This window comes from Anolis carolinensis, unplaced genomic scaffold (assembly GCF_035594765.1).
Source record: "Anolis carolinensis isolate JA03-04 unplaced genomic scaffold, rAnoCar3.1.pri scaffold_14, whole genome shotgun sequence".
Lineage (NCBI taxonomy): Eukaryota > Metazoa > Chordata > Lepidosauria > Squamata > Dactyloidae > Anolis > Anolis carolinensis.
In genome coordinates, this window is record NW_026943825.1 from 6,692,292 (window position 1) to 6,711,709 (window position 19,418).

General features: G+C 43.4%; 2 protein-coding genes across 7 annotated transcripts in view; one reads left to right on the plus strand and one right to left on the minus strand.

Moving 5' to 3' along the window:
• Positions 1–19,418, minus strand: part of macrod1 (mono-ADP ribosylhydrolase 1) — a 336,953-nt gene that overhangs the window by 264,510 nt on the left and 53,025 nt on the right. The window lies entirely within an intron of this gene.
• flrt1 (fibronectin leucine rich transmembrane protein 1) overlaps positions 1–19,418 on the plus strand; it is a 193,730-nt gene that overhangs the window by 160,874 nt on the left and 13,438 nt on the right. For 2 of the 4 annotated variants that reach the window (XM_008121376.3, XM_003227964.4), the window contains 2 exons: positions 15,701–16,052; positions 16,401–18,572. In XM_008121376.3, the coding sequence (XP_008119583.1) occupies positions 15,747–16,052; positions 16,401–18,086 (1,992 nt within the window). In that variant the 5' untranslated portion in view covers positions 15,701–15,746 and the 3' untranslated portion in view covers positions 18,087–18,572. Of the gene's footprint in view, positions 1–3,776; positions 4,981–15,700; positions 16,053–16,400; positions 18,573–19,418 lie in introns of those variants that run through there. The other 2 variants (XM_016997697.2, XM_062965190.1) reach the window with 2 other exon arrangements.

Consider the following 19,418-nt stretch of genomic DNA (forward strand, 5'->3'; position numbering starts at 1 on the left):
GCCCACATCTATGGCAGGCATCCTGAGAGGTGGTGAGGTCTGTTGGAAACTAGGCAAGTGGGGTTTACATATTTGTGGAATACTGTTCAGGGAGGGAGAAAGAAAGAACTCTTGTCTGTTGGAGGCAAGCGTGAATGTTGCAGTTGGCCAGCTTGATTAGCATTTAATAGCCTTGCAACTTCAAAGCCTGGCTGCTTCCTGCCTGGGGGAATCTTTTGTTGGGAGCTGTTAGCTGGCTCTGATAGTTTCCTGTCTGGAATTCCCCTGTCTTCTGAGTGTTGTTCTTTGTTTACTGTCCGAATAACATAATGTTTGGGGTAGGCTTTTATTTCTAAGACCAGTGCCTGGTGTGGCAGTCTTTCAATAGTTTGAAAGAAGGACTTCCTCCTTCAGTCTTGATATGTAGGACAAGGAGCCTGCTCATATGCTGAAACATATTTCTGAATACCGTATATACTCGAATATAAGCCGACCCGAATATAAGCCGAGGCACCTAATTTCACCACAAAAAAACTAGGAAAACATTGACTCCAGTATAAGCCGAGATACCAATAAAATTAAATTAATTGAGGCATCAGTAGTTTAAATGTTTTTGAATCTTCACATCAAACTGTAATTTAAGATATGACTGTTCAACTCTGATTAAATCATTATTTTCATCTTCTTCAATGTAAATGTGCTTATGTATTCTTTTAATAATAATAAAGTGAAATAATAAATGTAATAATAATAATAATAATAAATGCAGTAAAATAATAACTGTATTAATAATAATAAAAATAGAGTAAAATAAATGTAAAAGTAACAACAATAATAGAGTAAAATAATAAATGTAATAATAATAATAATAATTAATAGAGTAAAATAATAAATGTAACAATACCAATAATAATAGAGAAAAATAATAAATATACTATATATACTTGAGTATAGGTAAAGGTAAAGGTTTCCCCTAACGTTAAATCCAGTCATGTCTGACTCTGGGGGTTGGTGCTCATCTCCATTTCTAAGCCGAAGAGCCGGCATTGTCCGTAGAGACCTCCAAGGTCATGTGACCGGCATGACTGCATGGAGTGCCATTACCTTCCTGCCAGAGCGGTACCTATTGATCTACTCACATTGGCATGTTTTTGAACTGCTAGGTTGGCAGGAGCTGGAGCTAACAGCGGGCGCTCACTTTGCTCCCGGGATTTGAACCTAGGACCTTTCGGTCTGCAAGTTCAGCAGCTCAGTGTTTTAACACACTTCGCCACCGGGGCTCCATACTTGAGTATAAGCGGATCTGAATTTAAGCACACCAGGACCCTCACCCGAGTATAAGCCGAGGAGGTTTTTTTTCAGTCCTAATAAAGGGCTGAAAAACTAGGCTTATACTCGAGTATATACAGTAATTACTTCAGATCAGTTCATTAAAGTAGTAGAATGACCAAAGATGGATGGGATGCTTCATACTAAGGGTAAAGGTAAAGGTTTTCCCCTGACATTCAGTCGAGTCGTGTCTGACTCTGGAGGTTGGTGCTCATCTCCATTTCTAAGCCAAAGAGACGGCGTTATCCGTAGACACCTCCAAGGTCATGTGGCCAGCATGACTGTATGGAGCGTCGTTACCTTCATACTTTTAGTTGTGTATTCCTGAACAAGAGCGCTGATGATAAAGTCTGCTTCTCTCCAATTGCCCAGCATTTCTTTTAGCTTGGGAAAACTGTGTTGTGATGACGCCCAGATGTTGTTGCTGCAGAAGAGCTTGATCAGACGAAAGCTACTAATATTATTTTTCCCAGAAGGAAAAAGCACCCATCTGCTTCTCTCTCTATGGGTGTTTCTGCTGCATGTTATTAGATTTAGACAAAATAGTGGAGAATGCTCTTACCAGCAACTGCCAACCTTAATCACTAAACAAAACATTCACAACCCTATCCTATGCATGTCTATTTGTGGCTTGCTTTTTCTTTTCCCTTCTCATTTGTGTCGTGCCAATGGCTTCTCCTCTTCGACTCGTGTCTATAAGAATGAATCTTATGGCAAATGCCTGAATATGATAAGGTAGATGGGGAGAGTGCTGGGTACCATGGACAGTGGTTGAAGGACTGGAGACTAGGGTCTGAATCCCCACTCAGCCATAGAGACCCATTGGGTGATCTTGGACAAGTCATACCTTCAGTCTCAGAAGCCAAAGGAACTCTCTGTCTTGGACTGTGGTGGAGGCTCCTTCTTTGGAGGCTTTGAAACCAGAGGCAGGATGGCCAACTGACAGTTATGAAGTAGCAACGAAAATAATTTTATGGTTGGGAACTGCATTAAGGGGTTGCGGCATTAGGAAGGTTGAGAACCACTGGATTAAGGGATGGATTTCCCGTCCTCTCCTTTTTAAAAGTGCAATGTTATTGGAGCGTTTGCACACTTCTGTGTGAGATTTTGTACATCCTGCATTACCCAATGGAGGTTATTTTCACCATTGTCAGTGTGCGTGGATTAGAATCACCTCCTTTACTCTCTTTAAATTGCTCTTCAGAAGAGTGGAAAGAGCCTAATCCGTTAAAGCTCTTTTAATATGCACCTGAATAATGCAAGTGGTGGGATAACATGAGGGTAGGACCTAATCCATTCACAAACTATTGCCTAAACCAGGCATGATAGTCCCCTAACGTCATTTAAAGACCGGCTTTAAATGACATTAAATGTTCCAGTTAGGGCTTTTGTCAACATCCTGGAACATTGTATGGCTTAGTTCTCCCAAATCTTATACCCTGCAGATGGGCTGAGTTACGATTCCCATCATTTCCAGTCAACATGGAAGATGTCCAGCTGGAGGCAGCTGGTGTAAATGAGTTGTAGGGACTGGGATATATAGTTCACCTGCAGTCTAAGAGCACTCTGAAATCCACCAACAATGGATCTGGACCAAACTTGACACACAGACCCAACATGGCCAACAGGCCCGGGCTGTGGCACAAGCGGGAGAGCAAGCCAGCTGCAACCAGCTGCAATGAATCACTCTGACCAGGAGGTCATGAGTTCGAGGCCCACTCGGAGCATATGTTTGTCTTGTCTTTGTTCTATGTTAAAAGGCATTGAATGTTTGCCTATATGTGTAATGTGATCCGCCCTGAATCCTCTTCGGGGTGAGAAGGGCGGAATATAAATGCTGTAAATAAATAAATAAACTGTGAATACAGGCGGGGTTTGGGGGTGACTGTTTTTGGCATATGGGAGTTGTAGTTCACCTGCATCAAGAGAGCACTGACACAACCGACGTCAGATCTGGACCAAACTTGGCACATATACCCAACATAGTCAACTGTGCATAGTGGCAACGTTTATTAATTAATTAATTTAATATTTATGACATTTATATCCTACCCTTCTCACCCTGAAGGGGATTCAGAGCAGCTTACAAGTTATATATACATACAATATATTATATTATTAGCATAGCACAATATTAGTATTATATCACTATATTGTACTATACCACTATACTGAAATATTATTATTGATGCTGATGTTTTTATTGTTGGGATATTTGTTTTATTGTTTTGTTGTTGTTATTATATTGTTGTATCGGGCAAGGCCCCATGTAAGCCGCCCCGAGTCCCTTCAGGTAGATGGGGCGGGGTATAAAAATAAAGTTATATATTATTATTATAAATATTATTAGTAATATTACATGCTATATATAATATACAATTATTATATTGTATTATTATTAGCATTACATTGTATTACATTATAATATTATTATCAATATCACCGTATATGTATATACAAGATATTATTAGCATAGCACAATATTAATATTATATATTACTATATTGTACTATACCACTATACTGCAATATTATTAGTAATACAGTAGAATCTCACTTATCCAACATAAACGGGCCGGCAGAACGTTGGATAAGCGAATATGTTGGATAATAAGGAGGGATTAAGGAAAAGCCTATTAAACATCAAATTAGGTTATGATTTTACAAATTAAGCACCAAAACATCATGTTATACAACAAATTTGACAGAAAAAGTAGTTCAATATGCAGTAATGCTATGAAGTAATTACTGTATTTACAAATTTAGCACCAAAATATCACGATATATTGAAAACATTGACTACAAAAATGGCTTGGATTATCCAGAAGGTTGGATAAGCGAGGCTTGGATAAGTGAGACTCTACTGTACTTTATTTTCCATACCACCATACTTCGCCACAGCAACGCCTGGCCGGGCACAGCTAGTGTTTCATATAGGAGTGCCAATTCTTCTACTTGCTCTGTTTAGTATATGTTAAAACAGAAATTAAATTGTGGAGGAAGACAAGAATTCAGATCATCCCAGAGTAAGAAAGATTAATATTATATTTGAGGGGAGGGGGACACGGCTGGAGACACTTCAGCAAAACATTGGGAATTGGCAAGATTCATTGGCAGGATAATGTGCCAAAGCCTGAAGCTGTGGCCTAACCGAGGAGGTAATAATTGGGTGAGTCGGGGTGTGGTACAGGAAGAAAGTGGGTAACAGAAGAACAAGCCGGGGCAAAGAGTCGTGGAGAATCTCTCCTAAACTGCATGGGAAGGAGTTGGACTGGGTGGCCCTTGCAGTCTTCCAATTGTTTGATTCTGTGGACTCAAACTACCTGTGCTTTGCCTCATCTTCTTTCCTCCCTAGCACAAAAACTTGGCCTTAAATGGCCATTTCAAAAAACTACGCCACTCGCTAAACTCAAAGCTTGATCTGGCTGGCTGTTCCCTTTGTTTGATCCCCATTGACACAGATGGGAGGAGCACAAAAGCAGCAGCTATTGGGGGTGGGTAGGTGGGAGGAATGTCAGAACTGCCCTGTGCATTGCACTGAGAGTTTGGGAATGCAACTTTTTTTGCTACATCCACCATAGCCGCTGCTGGGGGATAAGCCTTCAATATGAACTAGGCATGAATGATGGCTCGGCAGCTACAAATCGGTAGTCTTTTGACCAAATCTTTGGAGGTAAGCGATACGATCACAGCAGCTCAGCGAGAGATTGAAGCTGTGCTTTACTCCGTATCTCCCTCGTAGACAGCCAGTTCCATCATCTTCTCCAATAATCCCGTCTTAATGCAGTTCAAGATATATTGCATTAGACTTTTCAGTAGCTGTATTATGTTGTGGGAATCACAGCAAATCCTGAAAAGTAAACAAGCATTGGGTTGCTGTGAGTTTTCGGGGCTGTACGGCCGTGTTCCAGATGCATTCCCGTCTAACGTTTCGCCCACATCTATGGCAGGCATCCTCAGAGGTCCTGAGGTCTGTTGTAAACTAGGCAAGTGGGGTTTATATATCTGTGGAGGGAGAAAGAACTCTTGTCTGCTTGAGACAAGTGTGTATGTTGCAATTGGCCACCTTGATTATTTTATTACTTTACTAGCTGTGCCCGGCCACGAGTTGCTGTGGCGAAGTCTGGTGGTATGGGAAATAAAGTCTTGAGGAACTGGTGGTAGTTAAGGTAAAGGGTAAAGGTTTTACCTTACATTAAGTCCATTATAAATGGGTTATATAGCTGTGTGGAAGGGCCTTGAGTCTTCACTGCCATCTAATCCAGTTAAAATCTGATAATCTGTATTTTATAAGCAGTGTGGAAGAGGCCTAAGTGAGGCCTAACTCTGCTTGTCCCCTGGGTGAGTGGGTTGCTAGGAGACCAAGTGGGCGGAGCTTAGCCTTCTAACTGGCAGCAATTGGATAAAAACAATTATTCCTCTCCCTCTAATTAGGACTTTATTTTTCTTTTCTTTTTTGTTGTATCAACCTAGAGGCGTGGATGATGGGTTGTGTTTTCAATTTTCGAGGTTGTGGGGTGTTTAGTTTTGTTGTTTTGACGGTCGCCAGGATTCCATCACTCTTTTATATATATAGATTTTATTTATTTCCCATACTTGTATCCCGCCCTTCTCACCCCGAAGGGGATTCAGGACGGCCTTGCAATCGGCAACAAATCAATACCCAACATACAATTCCAAAAATAACTATTACAATTAAAACTAAACATTAAACATAGATTAATTAAAGCAGCATTGAAAATCACTCAAGTTCCATATTGTAGTCCAGGACAGGTCCAATAGTCCGTCACCTTAAAAGTTCTCAATCATTGCACTGCTATAGTTACTGCTTAAATGCTTTGTCCCATAACCATGTTTTAAGTTTTTAAGTTTTTTTTAAAGACAAGGGGGCTGCTCTGATTTCATTAGGGAGGGAGTTCCACAGGCGAGGGGCCACAACTGAGAAGGCCCTGTCTCTCGTCCCCACCAATTGCACTTGCGATAGTGGTGGGATCAAGAGCAGGGCCTCCCCGGATGATCTTAACCTCCAAGGTGGGTCATAGAGGGAGCTACGTTCAGTCAGACTAGCATTAAATGGCCTTGCAGCTAAAGCCTGGCTTCTTCCTGCCTGGGGGAATCCTTTGTTGGGAGGTGTTAGCTGACCCTGATTGTTTCATATCTGGAATTCCTCTGTTCTCTGAGTTTGGCTCTTTATTTACTGTCCTGATTTTAGAATTTTTGAATATTGAGAACCAGATTTTGTTCATTTTCATGGTTTCCTCCTTTCTGTTGAAATTGTCCACATTTGTGGTTTTCAGTGGCTTCTCTGTGTAGCCAAACATGGTGGTTGTGAGACTGGTCCAGCATTTCTGTGTTCCCAAATATTATGCTGTGTCCAGGTTGGTTCATCAAGTGCTCTGCTATGACTGACTTTTTTGGTTGACTTAGTCTGCAGTGTTTTTAATGTTTTTTGATTCGAGTTTGTGCAATGCTGCTGCATTTGGTGGTCCCTATGTAGACTTATGTAGACTATGGGTCCCCTGGTGGCACAGTGTGTTAAAGCGCTGAGCTGCTAAGCTTACAGACCAAAAGGTCCCAGGTTCAAATCCCGGGAGCTGCCAAATCCCAGCTCCTGCCAACCTAGCAGTTTGAAAACATGCAAATGTGAGTAAATCAATAGGTACTGCTCCGGCGGGAAGGTAATGGCGCTCCATACAGTCATGCCGGCCACATGACCTTGGAGGCGTCTATGGACAATGCCGGCTCTTCAGCCTAGAAATGGAGATGAGCACCAACCCCCAGAGTCGGTCACGACTGGACTTAACATCAGGGAAAAACCTTTACCTTTACCTATGTATACTTATCCACAGCTGCATGGTATACGGTAGACTCCTACAGAGGTGAGAGGATCCTTCTTGTCCTTTGTTGAACATAGCATTTGTCTAGGGGAGATTTAGATTTAGTGCTAGGGCTGTGGCGTAGGCTGGAGAGCAAGCCAGCTGTAACCACCTGCAATGAATCACTCTGACCAGGAGGTCATGAGTTCGAGGCCCGCTCGGAGCCTATGTTTGTCTTGTCTTTGTTCTATGTTTAAAAGGCATTGAATGTTTGCCTATATGTGTAATGTGATCCGCCCTGAGTCCCCTTCGGGGTGAGAAGGGCGGAATATAAATGCTGTAAATAAATAAATAAATAATAGAAAGTTCTGAAAGTTAGCCAGAATGGGGGAAAATCACTCAGTGTCTTCTTATTTTAGTGGGATCTGCATTGACTGTTGCAAACAGATTGGAAGCCACGTCCAGTTGGTCTCTCCGACATGACACCGTGAAATATTGGCCTATAAAGGATTTTATGTCCCATAATGGAGAATATGACCAAAGTATGAATAAGCCGGAGGGAGATAGAAAAGTGGGGGGAGGCGCAAAAAGAACAAGGGGCGAATACACTGTGGTGCGAGAAAGAAAAAGGAAATGTAAAATTTATAGAGGAATTGAATGCATAATGAAGTCGAGGCGAGTGAGTGGTTTCTCGTGATTTAATGGGCACTGGCCCAGCAAGACACTTGCCGACTCAAATCTTCCATGAAAAGGGCCTTGTAAAAAATAACATTGGAAGGAGTTTAACTCAGCGGAGGTTAAAAGGGATGCACGGGGGCCCTGTAAAGCGTAGCCTCCTGTAGCGGAAGCTGCCAACGTCCCGCATGAGTGAGTGCCCCGCTCGCATAAGCTGGGACAAAAAGTCAACGCTGGAGGAAGGACAGAGAAAGCATATGGCGGAGGGGAGGTCAACCCGGAGGGGGAGCAGGGGACGGATTAGAAATCAGGCAAAGGGAGGGGGGCTTAATGGAGAAAGGAGTGAGGTAGGAAAGAAGGTGCCCCTTGTGTTGTTGAAGGTTTTCATGGCCGCAGTTACTGGGTTGCTGTGAATTTTCCAGGCTATATGGCCATGTTCCAGAAGCATCAACGGCAGGCATCCTCAGAGGTTGTTAGGTCTGTTGGAAACTAGTGGGGTTTATTTATCTCTGGAATGATGTCCAAGGTGGGGGATGCCTGTCAGAGTAATTCGCAGCATAGCAGCAGTTGTATGTTGTCAATGGAGCGCAGAACGAAGAGACGTCAGAGACGATGGTAAAAAAAATATGTACAAAGCTTTACTGTACAAGACAAACAGACTTGCAGACGAACACAGGACTTGGCTTTCACTCTAGGCAGACACAACTCAGAACAGAGCAAGATCTCAACTGATGCAGTCAGTAATGTACAAACACACTTGAGTCTGGACACTCCTCAGGTTCCAGCCACACATCAAGGTCAACACAGCTTCTCAGTCATTAACGCTTTACAGACTATATCATACTCTGGATGATGCAATCAGTATGCAATACATGCCAGACACAAATTTCATTTAAACACTACCAATACACAAATCCCACATTAACAATGCCTGCCATAGATGTGGGTGAAGTGTCAGGAGAGAATGCTTCCAGAACATGGCCAGATAGCCCAGAAAACTCACAGCAACCCAGTGATTCTGGCCATGAAGGCCTTCAACAACACAGGGAGAATTCCCTTCAGTGAAGAAGATGTTCTCACTTATCCGTAAATAAGAACCAGTAAGCAAGGACCCGTAATGTGGTATGTCAGCTTTATGCTCTGGGGTTCCTGCTCATTCAGCCTAGGCCCATCCTGATGGTGCCATTGGCATTGCGGGAATTATAGAATAATAAGAGACTTAAAGCTGAAGGGACACAAGGGACATCTAGACAACGTCCCACCATGCAAAATCATTACATTCAACCTCTCATTTATCCACCTCTCACCAAACTCTCAGACTTCAATTGCTAGAGGAGCTGAGTCCGACCTGGCCTAAGCCCACTTTGGACATGCTGTCTGGGAATAATGGGAGCTGCAGTCTAACACAAGAACAACTCTGCCAATCTCTGACACTTACAAGCGAATGCTTATTTTTCCATAATGTAGTCTGCGTTTCCCTAGCCAGAAGACAGATAGCGGTAGCTTTGATATTCCTTTTCTTTGGTGATTTGCTTTTGGCTCTTGGGCAAACCCAGAGTTCCCGAACAGCTTTATTAGGACTAATGAAAATATCACAGACATGTGTGAGCCTTCAAATCCTCCAGTTTCTTTCCCATTTTCTATGTTATTTGATGAAGAGTTCTTGGAAACTTGAGAACTCACACACGTCTGTGACATTTAGGTGAGTCGAAATAAACGTATTGCAGAATCCTTATTTTTTTCTTTCTACTAATAGACCTCATAGCTATTTTCTCCTGGATGGAATGACAAACATTTTTGCTGGCCACAGTCCATTGAGTCTATGCAGAGTGTATGGAAGAGGTCCATGAAGCAATCTGGGCGCACCGATTTTTCTTTAATCTCTGAAAAGAGGCACCTTGGGTTGCTGCGAGTTTTCTGGGCTGTCTGGCCATGTTCCAGAAGCATTCTCTCCTGACGTTTCACACACATCTATGGCAGGCATCCTCAAAGGTGGTGAGGTCTGTTGGAAACTAGACAAGTGGGTTTATATACAATAGAGTCTCACTTATCCAACATTCGCTTATCCAACGTTCTGGATTATCCAACGCATTTTTGTAGTCAATGTTTTCAATACATCGTGATATTTTGGTGCTAAATTTGTAAATACAGTAATTACTACAAAGCATTACTGCGTATAGAACTACGTTTTCTGTCCAATTTGTTGTATAACATGATGTTTTGGTGCTTAATTTGTAAAATCATAACCTAATTTGGTGTTTAATAGGCTTCTCCTTAATCTCTCCTTATTATCCAACATATTCGCTTATCCAACGTTCTGCCGGCCCGTTTATGTTGGATAAGTGAGACTCTACTGTACCTGTTGAATGTCCAGGGTGGGAGAAAGAACTCTTGTCTGTTGGAGGCAAGTCTGAATTCAGCCAGGCTTTGAAGCTGCAAGGCCATTCGATGCTAATCAAGCTGGCCAATTGCAACATTCACACTTGTCTCCACTTGCCTGGAGATATATAAACCCCACTTGCCTAAGTTTCCAACAGACCTCACAACCTGTGAGGATGCCTGGGCAGAACATCAGGAGAGAATGCTTCTAGAACATGGCCATACAGCCCAGGAAACTCACAACAACCCAAGAATTCTCCTTTTCCTCTATAAAACCATGATGTCCAGAGTGCTATCTGTGGCTCTATATGCAAGGCCATAATAATAATAACAACAACAACAACTTTATTTTTGTTCCCCGTCTCCATCTCCCCAAAGGGACTCGGGGCGGCTAACATAGGGCCAAGCCCAGGCAATTACAATAAAATCCATACATGACATCATCAGGAGGTAAAAATACTATATGACCGAACCCACTTTCCTTGCTTGCCTTCCATTTGCTCCCTCTCCCTCTTTCTTTCTTCCTTGCTCCGCAGCCCCTTCCTCTCTTTGTTTCCCTCTCTTTCTTCCTGATCTCCACCAGATCCAAGAGAATAAAAACCAAGGCCATAAAGCAAAGCGATTTACTGGCCTTAATTTGATAGGCTACATAAACCATGTAATATAAACAACAGGGGCATAAAGGAGCAGCCAAAAAAGGTGGTTAAAGCGACAGGCGCCTTTTCAGGCCTCCCTCTCTTAAGCCAAGCCTTTTCTCCCCTTTTTTCCAAAGGTCTTTTATACCCTGTAATTGGGAATCTGACTAGCAGCGGCCAAGAAAGTGGCAAGGGCAAGTGGGACGCAAGCTCCATTCTCTATGACGATCCTTCGTTTTCGTCACTGGTACTTCTGGTCTTTTTATGGTGTCGCAAAATACCTCCCCGCTTAATCAGTGGTACCTAATTTCTCAACTTACAGCTCTAAGTTGTTTTCGAACTGCTTAGGTAAACAGTGAGCTGGGCTTGACAGTCAGGTGCTCACCCCGACCAGGCTTCGAACTGGCCACCTTTCGGTTGGTAGATCTTATTACTGCTGGTGATATACTAGCTGTTCTAAAGTCCAGCCCAGTAAAAAAAAAAACTTGAATCCCATTCCTCTGCCACAAGGCAGGCTTTTACCCAAGCTGGAATATTCATAATGTTTGAGCTCTGTAGAGGGCCAGGCTGTGGCGCAGGCTGGTAAACAGCTGCTGCAATAAATCACTCTGACCATGAGGTCATGAGTTTGAGGCCAGCCCGTGGCGGGGTGAGCACCCGTCAATTAAAAATAAAATATAGCCCCTGCTCGTTGCTGACCTAGCAACCCGAAAGATAGTTGCATCTATCAAGTAGGAAATAAGGTACCACTTATAAAAGTGGGGAGGCAAGTTTAACTAATTTACAACGTTGGAATGAGGAAGTGCCATCAGAGTGGATGATGAAAGCAACTGCTCCCCCCTGTGGCCAGAATCGAGCATCCCCTCAGGAGAAGGTTAAATTGCCTCTGCGTCTGTCTGTCTATTGTCTCTGTCTCGGTTCGATGTGTTTATGGGCATTGAATGTTTGCCCTATATGTACATAATCTGATCCGCCCTGAGTCCCTTTCGGGGTGAGAAGGGCGGAATATAAATACTGTAAATAAATAAATAAATACAGTACAGTCTCACTTATCCAAGCTAAACGGGACAGCAGAAGCTTGGATAAGCAAATACCTTGGATAATAAGGAGGAATTAAGGAAAAGCCTATTAAACATCAAATTAGGTTATGATTTTACAAACTAAGCACCAAAACATCATGTTATACAACAAATTTGACAGAAAAAGTAGTACAATACGCAGTAATGTTATGTTGTAATTACTGTATTTACGAATTTAGCACCAAAATATCACGATATATTGCAAACATTGACTACAAAATGGCTTGGATAATCCAGAAGCTTGGATAAGTGAGACTTGGATAAGTGAGACTCTACTGTAATAGACTTGTCAACCACCAGGTATTTTTTAATATATAGGTATTGCCATTTGCCAACATATTTTTGCCTTTGTTGCTGTCTGTAGCCATAGTGTGCAGGATGTAGATTCCAGACACACCTAGTACTATGGGCTCAGGCATTCTGTTTAGAGGATGATGGGTGTTGCAATCCAGAAAAAAGGTCACACACACACACCGCCCCGTTCTGTGACTTTTTAAAACACACAAATGGGTTTCATATAACACTGCTACCAGCACTTCATGGGATGGGATGAGGTACAGTTCTGATTAAAATCCAATTAAAAATGTGATCGATGCTTTCACACTAATTAAAGTTGTTGTTTTAAAATGCATTCAAACCTCCGAGGAGCTTAGCTGTCAGGTTTGGTGCTTCCTAATGAGACGAACAAGATGGCAGACAAGACACACAACCTTCCAATTATAGCTATTGTCTCATCATCTACAGCCGTTCTTAGGGGGGAAATAAGGATGCACAGCACACATTAGTGGGGGCTTTATTCAAGTATTCAGTTAAGAAAATGCCAGGCTGTAGACATAAGAGGCAAATCCAGGACTACAGCGTTGTGTATTGCAACTTAGAGGAAATGTCCTTTAACGCACATGGAAATCTAGCTCATCAAGTAGCATCTCTGGATATGCTGTTTTTTTTTTTTCATTCAGAAAGTATTTGATGGGAAATGAAAGTAGTCAACAATGTAACCTGAATTATTATAATCCATCGTTGGGGTTTTTGATGCATTGGACAAAAAACTTTTCCTCCTAATATGCCAGGGACTGCTACTATATTCGTGACAAGTGGCTAAAACTTGTTGTTGTTGTTGTTGTTGTATTTATACTCCACCCTTCTCACCCCGAAGGGGACTCAGAGCGGCTTACAGAACACATACAGTAGAGTCTCGCTTATCCAAGAATTGCTTATCCAACGTTCTGGATTATCCAATGCATTTTTGTAGTCAATGTTTTCAATATATCGTGATATTTTGGTGCTAAATACATAAATACAGTAATTACTACATAGCATGACTGCGTATTGAACTACTTTTTCTGCCAAATTTGTTGTCTAACATGATGTTTTGGTGCTTCATTTGTAAAATCATAACCTAATTTGACGTTTAATAGGCTTTTACTTAATGCCTCCTTATTATCCAACATATTCGCTTATCCAACATTCTGCCGGCCCGTTTAAGTTGGATAAGTGAGACTCTACTGTATATGGCAAACTTTCAATGCCAATTATACAATTAACAAGGACAGACAACACAGAGGTAAAGGCAGTTTTCCCCATCTTATTATTATTATTATTATTATTATTACTATTACTGTATTATTAATAACTTATTTCCGGCATCTTGGAGGCTGTGCTCGACTCTGGCTACAGGCAGGTGCTGTCGCTCCATCTTCCATGCCCAGGAGCTTCTCTCTATCAATGTCCTTAAGGGCACCTTTATTACCTCCCCGCTAAAAGCAGTACCTATTTATCTACTCGCATGTCTGCTTTTGAACTGTTAGCTGGGCAGGTGAGCTGGGGGTAACGGCGGGTGCTCACCCTGACCCAGGCTCGAACTGCTGACCTTTCGATCGACAGGATTTTTCTGCAGCACCCACTGTGCTACGCCTGTACTACTGTTACTTTCGTTCATGTTACTTGCCAAAGACTAGGAGCCAATTCCCATTGGCCGACACCAGTTCCCAGACCACCATTTTGAGAAACCCTGGCAGAGTCCTGTGTCTACACAAAGTCCAAGAAGGAGAAAAGGAAATTCTATTTCCACACAAAGTTCATCCTAGTGTAGTCCAAGGTACTTGATTATCACATTTTCTGAGTTCTATTGTGTTGAGAAATAGACATTCTGCAAACGCTCCGAAGCTTTTACACCTTTATCAAGACATAATAAAACATCTGTAACCTTTCTCTTTTGCAGGGAGCTCGGAATGATATATACATGAGGGGGATTACGGATCTCTCAATATATCATTATAACAATTCTGTATGGTAGATTAATCTCAGAGAAAAAACAGCCCAAGGTCACACAGTGAACTTCAAGGCTGAGTGGGGACATGAACCTAGATTTCCCTAGCGAGAATGAAACATTTCAACTACAACAGCGTGCAGAATCTCTCTTTACATATCAATTTGCACTTTGCACATCGTGGGATGAACTCTGGTTTTGAAAACTAGCTTTGGAACTAAATCCTGCTTGAATTCAATCTTTGTATGGCAATATTAGTTTGCGAGAGGAAGAACGGCGTATCTAATTCAGAGCTTGGAAACTACTGGCTGTGTGTTGTCAAAGACTTTCATGGTCGGAATCACTGGGTTGCTGTGAGTTTTCCGGGCCATGTTCCAGAAGTATTCTCTCCTGATGTTTCGCCCACATCTATGGCAGGCATCCTCAGAGGTTGTGAGGTCTGTTGGAAACTAGGCAAGTGAGGTATCTATCTATCTCTCTATCTCTATCTGAGAAATGATGTCCAGTTTGGGAGAAAGAAGTCTTGACTGCTCGAAGCCATAGCAAAACACTTCATGAAACAACCTGGACACAGCATATTATTTGGAAACACAGAAATGCTGAACCAGTCTAACAACCACCATGTTAGACTACACAGAGAAGCCATTGAAATCCACAAGGATGTGGACAATTTCAACAGAAAGGAAACCATGAATACAGTAGAGTCTCACTTATCCAACATTCGCTTATCCAACATTCTGGATTATCCAATGCAGTCTGCCTTTTAGTAGTCAGTACACTAATACAATCAATACACTGTGATGCTTTGGTGCTAAATTCATAAATTACTACAAAACATTGCTGTGTATTGAACTGCTTTTTCTGTCAAATTTGTTGTAAAACCTGATGTTTTAGTGCTTAATTTGTAAAATCATAATGTAATTTGATGTTTAATAGGCTTTTCCTTAATCCCTCCTTATTATCCAACATATTTGCTTATCCAACGTTCTGCCGGCCCATTTATGTTGGATAAGTGAGACTCTACTGTATAAACAAAATCTGGCTACCAGTATTAAAAACCACTAAAATCAGGGCAGAAAATAAACAACAACACTCAGAAAACAGGGGAATTCCAGACAGGAAACAATCAGGGCCTGCTAACACCTCCGAACAAAGGATTCCCCTAGGCAGGACCAGCCAGGCTTTGAAGCTGCAAGGCTATTCAAGCTAATCAAGGCAGCCAATTGCAACATTCACACTTACCTCCAACAGATAAGAATGTTTTCTCCCACCCTGGACATTCCACAGATATACAAACCCCACTTGCCTAGTTTTCAACAGACCTCACAACCTCTGAGGATGCCTGCCATAGATGTGGGCGAAACATCAGGAAAGAATGCTTCTGGAACATGGCCAGACAGTTCGGGAAACCCACAGTAAACCAATAATGATTATAGTGGTGGAGTCTCCTTCCCTCTCTCCCACCTCTGTTTGCAATGAAACCTTGTGGAAACCAGCAAGATATGAATCCATGCTAAAACCAGACTGTTTTCTTCTTCAGGGCTAAAGGTTTTCTAACCCCAGGATAAGCTACCACCCCGTGTGCCATGGCGAGCACCTCGCCCACAGCCGCTGTGGTGACGGCCACCGTTGTGACCACAGCGGCCACCATGGACTTGCGTGACTGGCTCTTCCTCTGCTACGGCTTAGTGGCTTTTCTGAGCGAGGTGATTGACAGCACCACCTGCCCGTCAGTCTGTCGCTGTGACAACGGCTTCATCTATTGCAATGACCGGGGTCTGACCTCCATCCCGGCTGACATCCCCGACGATGCCACCACCCTCTACCTGCAGAACAATCAGATCAATAACGCCGGCATCCCTTCCACATTGAAGAAGAAGATCAATGTTCAGGTAATAGAAATAGGGGAACTCAATGGGGAGGAAGCATGTGGTCTTTTTCAATAGTTAATCCTGAATGTTCCATATCTTTGTTGATCCATCTCATCCTTGAACTTACAAGGAATTTGGTAGTATGACTATTGTACTTGAATAGTTGGATGAGACTGAAAGTAGTATCTTGAAAATTAGTTTCAGGGTCCTTTGAAATCAAAGTCATTCTCCCCAGTATAAGTGTATTATTTCCACTCATGCTTGTCATAACCAAAGCCCATGTTTTGTGAACATTTTTTAAAGTTGCATGTCGCTTCCGCTCTCTGCTTCAGCCCTGCTGAATTTCCCTCTTGATCCAATTCCTGTCAGGTCATCTACCTCTATGAAAATGACCTGGATGAATTCCCCATCAACCTGCCCCGTTCCTTGAGGGAGCTCCATCTCCAGGACAATAATGTCCGCACCATCGCCCGGGACTCCTTGGCACGCATCCCGCTGCTGGAGAAGCTGCACCTGGATGACAACTCCGTCTCCACCGTCAGCATCGAAGACGACGCCTTTGCGGACAGCACGCGCCTCAAGCTGCTTTTTTTGTCCCGCAACCACCTCAGCAGCATCCCCTCCGGCCTGCCCCGCACCCTGGAGGAGCTCCGGCTGGACGACAATCGCATCTCGACCATCCCGCTCCATGCCTTCAAGGGGCTCAACAGCCTGCGGCGCCTCGTGCTCGACGGCAACCTTTTGGCCAACCAGCGCATTGCGGACGACACCTTCAGCCGCCTGCAGAACCTCAGCGAGCTCTCGCTGGTGCGGAACTCTCTGGCAGCGCCCCCTCTCAATCTCCCCAGCGCCCACCTGCAGAGGCTTTACCTCCAAGACAACGCCATCAGCCACATCCCCTACAACACCCTTTCTAAGATGCGGGAGTTGGAGAAGCTTGATCTGTCCAACAACAACTTGACCACGCTGCCCAAGGGTCTCTTTGATGACCTGGACGGCCTCTCTCAGCTCCTGCTGAGGAACAACCCCTGGTACTGCGGGTGCAATCTCATGTGGTTGAGGGACTGGGTCAAGGCCCGGGCTGCAGTGGTGAATGTGAGGGGGCTGATGTGCCAAGGGCCTGATAAGGTCAGAGGCATGGCCATTAAGGACATAACCAACGAGATGGATGAGTGCTTTGAGGCGGGCCCACAGAGCAATCCAGGGGTGGTTGTGGCAGCCAAGACAACCGCGAGCAATGCTGCCGTCACAACCCCACAGGGCTCCCTCTTCACCCTCAAGTCCAAGAGGCCTGGCATCCAACTGCCCGATTCAAACATTGACTATCCAATGGCCACTGGAGCGGGAGCCAAAGCTTTGGTCCTCAACGTCAAGCCGTTGACCGCCGACAGCATCCGCATCAGCTGGAAGGCCATGCTGCCAGCGTCCTCTTTTCGCCTCAGTTGGCTGCGTTTGGGCCACAGCCCAGCTGTGGGTTCTATTACAGAGACCCTGGTACAAGGAGATAAGACGGAGTACTTGCTGACGGCCCTGGAACCCAAGTCAACCTACATCATCTGCATGGTCACCATGGAAACAGGCAGTACATATGGGCCTGACGAAACCCCCGTATGTGCCAAGGCCGAGACAGCAGACATGTACAGCCCCACAACCACCCTCAACCATGAACAAAACATGGACCCGTTGGCTGGGCTGCCATTAGCAGGGATCATTGGTGGAGCAGTAGCCTTGGTCTTCCTCTTCCTGGTCTTGGCAGCCATTTGCTGGTATGTCCACCGGACAGGAGACCTGCTGACCCGTGAACGAGGCAGTCGGAAGAAAGACGACTACGTGGAATCGGGCACCAAGAAGGATAATTCCATCCTGGAAATACGCGGGCCGGGTTTGCAGATGCTGCCGATCAATCCACACCGGGCAAAGGAAGAGTATGTCATCCATACCATATTCCCTTCCAATGGAACCAGTCTTTACAAAAGCACCCACACCATCGGCTACGGCACAACGCGTGGGTACAGAGACGGGGGAATTCCAGACATAGACTATTCATATTCATGATGCAGAATCCCCCTTCCTCCCACATATAACGGCCAACCACCACCCTTCCCTGTTTTTACCCCCTCCCCATCACACACCCCGGGATTCTTTTGCCAAGATGGAAAAAAATGCAGAACAAAAACTATTTTCCAAGCAGAACCAGGTGGAACAAATGGGAAGGGAGGGGAAGGGAAGAAATTTTACAAAAAAACCCTTATTTTGTAGGAAAAAAACCTCAAAAACAGAAGTTTTAAAAAAGTAGACACGGAGGGAAATTACATAATTTATATTTAATATCCAGAGTAAAACAAAACTCAGCTCAGACCATCCAGAACCTTGGGTTACTATTGTTTCCCTGCCCCTAAGGGTGTGGGGTGGTGGCGATAAGGGGAAGACCTAGAAAAGAAAATGAAAAACAAAAATGCTACCTGTTTATCTTTCTTCCTGTATAAATCTTCTATTTTGTTCAGGGGTTAGATTATATATAAAAAATCTTTAAAAAATCAACACTGTCTTTCCTGGAGGTTAAACTTCTGACTGCAATGGGGAAGAAGACTTATGTGAATTGATTTCAAGTGTTCCTTTTGCATCCCATAACTCTGTTTTCTTTTCAGGACCCAAACTCCTCATGCAAAGTTGAACAACAACAACCATTTGAGCAGTTTAAAGCTTTTGAGAAATGAATTCTGAAACAAACCCTAATCACCTGACTCAATGTCCACCTCCTTTGCCATGTTTTCTCCCTTTGTAATACTTCAGCTATATCAACTTTGTTCTTGTGATTGACACGGACTGATCCTAAGAATCTCCGTTCAGTTACCTCTTCCGCACACATCCCTTGGGACGACCATCCAAAATTATTCTCATTGTAGTAATAATGCCACAGGTAGTTCTTGTCTTTTTAACAAAAAAATCCCAGCAACCATCTAACACGGAGACGGGATGGGCCAACGTCTTCCAAACAACATGATATTCCTTCCAAGATGGGGTTCTGAAATCCTAAACAAACCTCAGGTTCACATGGCATGTGAATGGTTTGGAGATATTGAGGAAGGAGAGAAAGGGAAACAGGATTTTGGTTCGAGCCTTTTCCATCAACTCAGAGATGACAGGCTACTATAAATGAGATGGGCTTGGTTGAGTTTTGCTTCTGCCTTTTCTCCCATGGAATACATTTGGATATCCCAACTATAGATCTGTGGGTATTTGCAGGAATGTGGGCGATGCATACCACTGCTATGTGAAATTTTGCTTGCAGGGCTTCAAGGCTGGTCTCCACAATTATAGTTTTGAAAACTCAAAAACGCTTTGACCCACATACTATGGTTTCCAAGTGTCTGATAATTATCCTGC